At 41.2% G+C, this 8585-nt stretch overlaps 2 protein-coding genes across 2 annotated transcripts; both read right to left on the bottom strand.

Annotated features, from left to right (window-relative positions):
* Positions 1–688: 688 nt before the first annotated feature.
* On the bottom strand, positions 689–5558 carry LOC113472144 (protein Jumonji-like). Its single transcript, XM_026831767.1, has 3 exons — positions 5466–5558; positions 4766–4918; positions 689–904 (listed from the first exon to the last, which is right to left on the bottom strand). The coding sequence occupies exons 1-3, from the start codon at positions 5556–5558 to the stop codon at positions 689–691; spliced, it is 462 nt and encodes a 153-aa protein (XP_026687568.1).
* Positions 5559–6921: 1363 nt separating this feature from the next.
* On the bottom strand, positions 6922–8554 carry LOC103520786. Its single transcript, XM_026831768.1, has 3 exons — positions 8453–8554; positions 7685–7929; positions 6922–7144 (listed from the first exon to the last, which is right to left on the bottom strand). Exons 1-3 carry the CDS (start codon positions 8552–8554, stop codon positions 6922–6924), a joined length of 570 nt encoding a protein of 189 aa, XP_026687569.1.
* Between the last annotated feature and the right edge of the window lie 31 nt (positions 8555–8585).

An 8585-nucleotide genomic window follows, 5' to 3' on the forward strand; every position in this document is an offset into this window, starting at 1 on the left:
TAAGACCTTGGTTAGACTGCGGGGGTAAAGGGACTGTTCAGTCCTCTCCCAGCAGGATAAACAAGGTATATTCTATTCTATTTATTGGTTATAATCATGTATAAAATACAATAATTACAAACAAAGGGCAAAATCGTTGCCAGAGGCAATCTCTACCATTTAAATGTAAAGCTAGGACCAAAATCATCAATGTGATTGTAATAAAAACATAAAACTCTTTTTTTTTTTCAAGAGGTTTGTTTAATAGGTAATAATCTAATAATAATAGACTCTTAAGCGGAAGGTAACCACTAGGCGAGGTTAATGCCGGAGGCATTCTCTATCAACTAACTCTTAGAGCTCTATTATTATGTGGTCAAATTCTCAAATAAATGAGGATAAAATTCCATGCTTCTGCTGGGATCGAACCCACGTCCTTCTGTTTACCAAGCGAGCCAAGCACAGAGCCTTCGACCCCACCGGGAATCGAACCCGGGACGACGGGCGTGCAAGCCTAGTGTGATACCTACTCGGCCACGGAAGTTACAGATTTCTATAAGTAGAATACTTAAATGCCATCCTGTTTGGATTTTTTCAACAAGTAATAAGAAAAAGTGAAAGTATTTTCCATGTACAGAAAGTATTCTTGTTCAATAAAGAGTCCATAAGGCACAGCAGGTATACAGATAAGTAAATGAAGAACAAGTAGTCATACTAACCTCTCATCATGACTAAGTGTATCATAGGGGAGCAGATACTTGCAGTAGATATCATCTAGTTTGGTCAGTCTATCCTGGGCGAGGCGAGGGATCTTCATGAGGTCTGCAACCCGAGGCCATCGCTTCTTCTCTATTACTTCACTGAGGCCACCACATTGCTGCACGGTAGAGTAGAGGCGGGGCAGATCCACCTCAATGCCACCGATCTGGGGGGAAATACAATATACAAGTTGTAGCTAATCTGCCTGGATAGGATAGCGAAGTGACAAAGGGGTTAAAAAAAGAGGTTTGATAGAGGGAACGGTAACTTCTGAGATCTTATCTTCCCGAAATTGAAGAGAGAGGAAAGACAGGATAGGAGAAAACCAGCCGTTCCGAGAACGAACATTATCCTATCAGGAAAATACAATATACAAGTTGTAGCTAATCTGCCTGGATAGCGAAGTGACAAAGGGGTTAAAAAAAAAGAGGTTTGATAGAGGGAACGGTAACTTCTAAGATCTTATCTTCCCGAAATTGAAGAGAGAGGAAAGACAGGATAGGAGAAAACCAGCCGTTCCGAGAACGAACATTATCCTATCAGGAGACTTGGAATTTATACCATCTAAGCGCCACTTTCCCATGTTCAGACGGGGTCGGCGTTTTTCGTCAGCCTTTCAATCAGCCCTAGGTAGGGTGATTGCTTTGGGCTGACATTTGATTTTAGGCTACAAATTTTACGAGTGGATGCCTTCGCACTCAATATTTGCTAATTCTTTAGCAAGGGAAATTCGCTGTTCAAAGTCCTCCAGCCAGACTTTGAAAAAAAAAAAACTAGTGGATGCCCTTCGCACTTAACCTTTGCCATTTTGTTAACAAGGGAAATTTCAGGTTGGTATTCTCCCTGTTTAAAGTCTCCCAGCCAGACTAGGCTGGTCTACCCCCTGTTTAAAGAATAGCCAGACTGGGCTGGTCTAATCCCTGTTTAACGTCCCCCAGACTAAGCTGGTCTAATTCTAAGCAGGAAGGAATTTAGGTGTGCCTGGTTCATGGGAGAATTACGAGAACATATAAAATTTCTTATTATTAATCCTTTTTGGGGAATCAAATCTACCGGTTACACCGGTTTCTGATATATTTATAAGGTATATTATTGGGCAATATCTTAAATTTCTCTGATGTATTTTGGATGATTTTAGGAAGGATAGAAATCTTACCTGTACAGCTATGCTAGAGTTACAGGGTGAGCCAGGTTTGCTGAGTGAAGGGGAGACAGAGTTGGGAGAGGTGTTCGTGTTGTTCTTGCTTCGTCGGAACGGTGTAGAGGGGGACGTATCAACAGGTTCTGCTTCAAACGCATACACACTGCTTTCATTCTGAGGTGAGAACGCTATCTTAGCGAGAGAGCTCTGGTTCTGTCTATCCTTGAGTCTTTCAGCCAATGAGCGTCTCTGCTGGAATATCGCCTTCTTCTCAGGTTTGTTCTCATCACACGAGGACAGATCGCTGACAAAGGAATCTGTTTCAGACTCCAGATGTTTCTTTTTCTCAGGTGTCTCTTCGCCATATCGTTTCCTATCCAGTGAGGGGGAGGTGAACACGTCCTTCTTCTCTGAGGAGCGAGACATGTTCTGTTTTAATCTCTTATAGTCGTCCACTTTGACAGAAGAGATTTTCTCCGACGCAAAACTAGGAGAGCTGAAGATATCTTTGAGTTGTACTGTTCTTCGCCATATCGTTTCCTATCCAGTGAGGGGGAGGTGAACACGTCCTTCTTCTCTGAGGAGCGAGACATGTTCTGCTTTAATCTCTTATAGTCGTCCACTTTGACAGAAGAGATTTTCTCCGACGCAAAACTAGGAGAGCTGAAGATATCTTTGAGTTGTACTGGATGCCCTTCGCACATAACCTTTGCCATTTTGTTAGCAAGGGAATTTTCAGGTTGGTATTCTTCCTGTTTAAAGTCTCCTAGCCAGACTAGGCTGGTCTACTCCCTGTTTAAAGAACAGCCAGACTGAGCTGGTCTAATCCCTGTTTAATGTCCCCCAGACTAAGCTGGTCTAATTCTAAGCAGGAAGGAATTTAGGTGTGCCTGGTTCATGGGAGAATTACGAGAACATATAAAATTAAATGTATTTTTACCTTGACTATACACTCGTCTAGGTCGTCATCGTCATTTCCTTCCTCTTCTTCTTCCTCCTCCTCATCATCCTCCAGACTAGAGTTGAAATGCGTTCCCCACTCTGCCTCCACTGCATCGAATAATTTGGATCTGGAGGAGAAAATAAATCAAAGTTTATAGTTTATATTTTATATCAATCTCGAAAAATCAAATCTCAATATATTTGTGGCAAAACAGAGGTTTTCACATTTTTTGTGGATAACACAGCATTATAGAATGCCTCCTTTGCAATCAATTTCAATAATCTTTTTATCTGGTAATGCCGCCACTGGTCGCTACTCGATTAAGGTAGCTACTCAGTTGTCCTCACGAGGCTGAGTGCACCCCGAACTCCAAGCACAGACAATCTCGAAAAATCAAATCTCAAATGATTTGTGGTAAAACAGAGGTTTTCACATTTTTTGTGGATAACACAGCATTATAGAATGCCTCCTTTGCAATCAATTTCAATAATCTTTTTATCTGGTCGGTGCTCACTGCAGCATTATAGGAAATTCCTACTACATATCTTAATAATCCCAACACCCAATCTTGGCACCAGTAGCTAGCTAGGCGCATTTATATTTATACACAGATACTCATTTTCCTCACCATAGATATAGGCAGGTGGGCCCGACACGTATCACACTCATGTTCTTCCTCCTCCTCTGCCACTGCCTTCTTCCGTCCTGGTCCCTTCTTGCTAGCACCAGCTCCGCCACTGTTCATTCTCTCCTTGGCGCGTAGTCCCAGGTCAGATAGTTGACTACGATAAGCCACCTCCATGTCTCGGATAGACTCGATCATGGGCAACACCTGTGGAAGTGAACAAGGAGAAACGGGGGTTGAAATTTAATAATATGTTCCCTATAATATGTCAAAATATACATACAAGACATAATAAATAATATGAGACCTTGGTTAGACTGCGGGGGTAAAGGGACTGTTCAGTCCTCTCCCAGCAGGATAAACAAGGTATATTCTGATATATTTATTGGTTATAATCATGTATAAAATACAATAATTACAAACAAAGGGCAAAATCGTTGCCAGAGGCAATCTCTACCATTTAAATGTAAAGCTAGGACCAAAATCATCAATGTGATTGTAATAAAAACATAAAACTCTTTTTTTTTTTCAAGAGGTTTGTTTAATAGGTAATAATCTAATAATAATAGACTCTTAAGCGGAAGGTAACCACTAGGCGAGGTTAATGCCGGAGGCATTCTCTATCAACTAACTCTTAGAGCTCTATTATTATGTGGTCAAATTCTCAAATAAATGAGGATAAAATTCCATGCTTCTGCTGGGATCGAACCCACGTCCTTCTGTTTACCAAGCGAGCGTCTTGACCACTATGCCACCGAGGCGGGGGCACTGTAACTGCTAGGCTCTTATCGTACCGAAATCCAAGAGAGAAGGAAGACAGGATAGGAGAAAGCCAGCCGTTCCGAGAATGAACCTTATCCGTTCAGGATAAAATCCGCCCCGGGCGGGAATGGAGCCCGCTACCAACCAAGCTAACTAAGCTGGAGAGCAGGGAGAAACGGGGTTGAATTTGAGGGGGACCGAAAAAAGGACGGTGTTTAAGAGCCCCTACCCTAACACGTAACGCTAGGACAAAAATCATCAATGTAATAAAAACATTAAATACTCTATAAAATTCTATTGTTCGTGAACCTAGGTACCTGCACACACGAAAAAAAAAAAATAAAATAAATAATAGAACTTACCCTGCTTATCTCCCTACTGGAATAAGACTGAAATTTTTCCACATTTTCAACAATATTTCATATAGTAATTTTCCTATACATAAAACAGGGTAGGTAGATCTCAAAATCATATGTCAAACCTCTTAAAAAAAACCTCTTGAAAATAAATAAATAAATAATACCAAATAATATTAATAATATGAAACAGTTCTTACCAAAGGTAACTGTTGCATGGAAACACTCTGAGTGGCCAGGTACTTCCGAATAGCCACCATCTCCTTAACGTTAGGTCCCCATCGGTGTAACATCTTGTGAACGTATTGGTTGTAAGCAGTAAACCTCATGTCATCATTCAGTTTACATTCCGGCTGAGAAACACAATAATATGTATTAATAATAATAGTGCTTATTTATACTGCTCGCATAGGACTGAAAAGTTCCTTTACTCCAGCAGTAGGCTACTACTATGATTGTGGTCAAATTCTCAAATTATATGAGGATAAAATTCCATACCTCAACTGGGATTGAACCCACGCCCTCCTGTTTACCAGGCGAGCGCCTTGACCACTACACCACCGAGGCAGGTAGAATTTTATGCAATAAGGTAATGAAAGTTTATTAATATGACATATTTATATGGAAGAAATAAATTATTGTAACTTGTTAAAACTAAAAAAAAAAAAAAAAAAAAAAAAAAAAACGTGGTACCTAGTGCTGCCCAATTACGCTAGTAAGTTATCATCGATTTTCCTAATACCAAAAACCCTTTAGAAATCTTCGGAAATACCGGTCACACTGTAAGAGAAGGCCGCGCCAGTCTAGTTAGCTTGGAAGGTATGGCGTCTGAGTTGTAAGCGATTACAAATAATTACCTTGATGAGAGAGGGTGGTACAAATGCGACAAATGCCAAAAACTGTTCCAGCCGAAGGTCTGATCTTCTCAATATATCTCGAAGATGGTTCCTGGAACTCTTTCTCGTTGGGTAATAGGTGGGCGCTTCCCACCATAAGAGCTCTCGAACCTTAGAGGGGAGGCACTTGTGTTGTTCACAGCTGGCGGGCGGGGGAGCGGGAGGGGAGGTAGAGTGAAGGGGAGGGGGGAGGAAGGTCGTTTCTTGTCGCACGTTGTCGCTGTTGTTGAGACGAATTTGGATTTGCTGCCTGGAAAAAAAAAAATGTTTTTTTTTTTTTTTTTTTTTTTTTTTTTTTTTTTTTAAATAATTAAGTAAGATCTTCTACTGTTAACATTTATGTATTATGTTATTCTACCCATAGAATACATGAGACCTTGTTTAGACTGCTGGGGTGAAGGGACTTTTTAGTCTCATTCGAGCAGGATAAACAACGTATATTCTATTCTATCCTGAAAATGAGAACGAAGAGATTCTATTGGTTCGTTACGGCTGGCTTTCTCCTACCCTGACTTCCTCCTCTCTACGATTTCGAGATGATAAGACCTTAGCAGTTGTAGTTCCCTCTATCAAACCTCTTAAAAACAAAAAAAAAAAAAAAATAGTAATAATATTATTTAGAGTATTATCCCTACGAATATAAAGGGAAAAAGCTCAAAAGGAACTAGCGCCCCTCAAGACTTTACCTTTAGCCACAGGTCGCTCAAATTTTGCAGACAGCTTCCATAATTAATGATGATCAAAAGTGTCCGCGGGCCGGACCTCGTGCAATAGCCTACTACTGAAATAAAAGGACTAATAGTAGTAGCCTACTGCTGAAGTAAAAGGACCCTTAAAATAATAATAATAATAAAACTGAAGTAAAGGAACTTTTTTTTACTGTTATTAGTTATTATAATCGAACATCTTGTTCTAAGCTGACAGTCTAAATAAAGAACTACTTAGAATTTAGTCCCATTTAAACATGATTGAAGTTTAAACGCCTTATTTCAAGAACCTTATTCGAAGAATAAAGAGTGCCTCTAACTTACCAGATCTTGCTAGCACCGAAAAAAGTTCGCACTGCTCAGGCCTTTAGATTTCAGCCAAACTCGCTCGAACTTGGCACAGAGATTCGATAAATAATGTATATCAAAAGTATCCTTGGGCCCTGTTTCCAGAAGGTACGGTTCAGCCGTTATTCCGGACCAAAGTTCCACTGTTTAGGGCTATACAGGGAAAAAGCTTAAAAGGAACTAGCGCTTCTCACGACTTTACCTTTAGCCACAGATCGCTCAAATTTTGCAGACACATTCCATAATAATTCATGATGATCAAATCTCGAGAAATGTACGGTTCGGCCGCTTTTTAACGCGAAAACTTCGAAAAAGCTCAAAAAGAGTTCGCAGTGCTCAGACCTTGAATTACTCTGAATTTCATATGGACACATTACATTCAGAGTAATTCAGAAGAAAAACAACTTACTTCTTGCCAGATTTAGTGGTGGTGGATGTGCTAGTGGAACTATTGGACACAGTGGAGGAGGTGGATGACGGGGCTGGAGGTTTGGGTACCGGTGGAGGTGTCTGGGTGTGCTGGGAGCGGGGTGACACCTGAGTGCCGGATGAGGGCCTACTCATGGGCTGAACAGTGCCCACTATGGGGGTGTTGAATGGGCGTACGCGGCGCTGGGGCACTAGACAGCTGAAACAAATAGGGCAGAAATATTGTTGTTGTTGTTGTTGTTGTAGCGGCTTTAGCTATTGCCGAAAGATGATGACCATCAGCTGCTAGGCTGGTTAGGGTTAACTGTTCATCTCCCTGTTTATAGTCGCACAGCCAGACGCTAGTCTACTCTCTGTTTAACGTCCCCTAGCCAGACAACGCAGACATATTGGAAAATACAAGTCCTTGACCCGTCCTTTGTACGGGATCAGCGCGGCGTAAGAGGCATGACTTCGAAGCGCCGCCATTTTGAATCAGGCTGGAATGTGCCAAATTTAAGTAGCCTATGTCCCTCAGTATTCTTCACAACAATCGCAAAAAACCTCATTAAAATCGGTCGAGCCGTTTTCTCGTGAAAAGAGGACGAAAATGTAGAGTACAGCTGCAAGAAAACTCTCTGATGTCAATAGTGGTGCAATAGCTCTAAAATTCTAACGCAGAAATCACACGAGACCTCCATTTGAAAGTAAAATAACACTAATGTACAGGGGGCCCTTAATCTTGAATTAAACACCATACCTGACGCTCGAAGGCTTGGCAAAGTCACTCTGGGGCGGAGGTTTGGTCACCAGCTTGGCACTCATGATGACTCTCTGGTCTGGGCCCTCAGTTCCCAATTTGACCGCCACGCCTTGAATGGCGCTAGCGTCTTTGCCTGTCTTTTGCAGAGGGATGTAGAACAAATGACCATCGTCAGCCTGAGAGCCGCTTAGTTCCGTCTGAGTGGTGGAACACTCCAGTACCGTTTCCGTTTCAAAATTTACCTGAGGGACATGGAGAGAAAGATTATGTTACTTTGTTGGAAATTTCAACATATTGTTGTTGTAAACTGGAACATTGCATTGTCATAAAATTAAGTGTATTGGACTTCAAAAATAGGGCTTTTCGAAGTTGAATCATTACATACTGGTAGTGCTTAATAACTTAGTAAGTAATCCTTTTTGGGGAATCAAATCTACCGGTTACACCGGTTTCTGATATATTTATAAGGTATATTATTGGGCAATATCTGAAATTTCTGAAGCACAGAGCCTTCGACCCCACCGGGAATCGAACCCGGGACGACGGGCGTGCAAGCCTAGTATGATACCTACTCGGCCACGGAAGTTACAGATTTCTATAAGTAAGTAGTAAGTATACTTTAATGCCATCCTGTTTAGATTTTTTCAACAAGTGATAAGAAAAAGTGAAAGTATTTTCCATGTACAGAAAATATTCTTGTTCAATAAAGAGTCCATAAGGCACAGCAGGTATACAGATAAGTAAATGAAAAACAAGTAGTCATACTAACCTCTCATCATGACTAAGTGTATCATAGGGGAGCAGATACTTGCAGTAGATGTCATCTAGTTTGGTCAGTCTATCCTGGGCGAGGCGAGGGATCTTCATGAGGTCTGCAACCCGAGGCCATCGCTTCTTC

Source organism: Diaphorina citri, unplaced genomic scaffold, assembly GCF_000475195.1.
Source record: "Diaphorina citri unplaced genomic scaffold, Diaci psyllid genome assembly version 1.1 scaffold4061, whole genome shotgun sequence".
Classification (NCBI taxonomy): Eukaryota; Metazoa; Arthropoda; class Insecta; order Hemiptera; family Psyllidae; genus Diaphorina; species Diaphorina citri.

Coding starts and splice junctions, on each gene's coding strand:
- LOC113472144 (XM_026831767.1), bottom strand. CDS start 5,558: ATGGTGGGAAGCGCCCACCTATTACCCAACGAGAAAGAGTTCCAGGAA. Junction 4,919..5,465: donor TCAGACCTTCGGCTGGAACA/GTTTTTGGCATT, acceptor TGTGTTTCTCAG/CCGGAATGTAAACTGAATGA. Junction 905..4,765: donor CCATGCAACAGTTACCTTTG/GTAAGAACTGTT, acceptor ATTTCCCCCCAG/ATCGGTGGCATTGAGGTGGA.
- LOC103520786 (XM_026831768.1), bottom strand. CDS start 8,554: ATGAAGATCCCTCGCCTCGCCCAGGATAGACTGACCAAACTAGATGAC. Junction 7,930..8,452: donor TTAGTCATGATGAGAGGTTA/GTATGACTACTT, acceptor CATGTCCCTCAG/GTAAATTTTGAAACGGAAAC. Junction 7,145..7,684: donor GCCAAGCCTTCGAGCGTCAG/GTATGGTGTTTA, acceptor TATTTGTTTCAG/CTGTCTAGTGCCCCAGCGCC.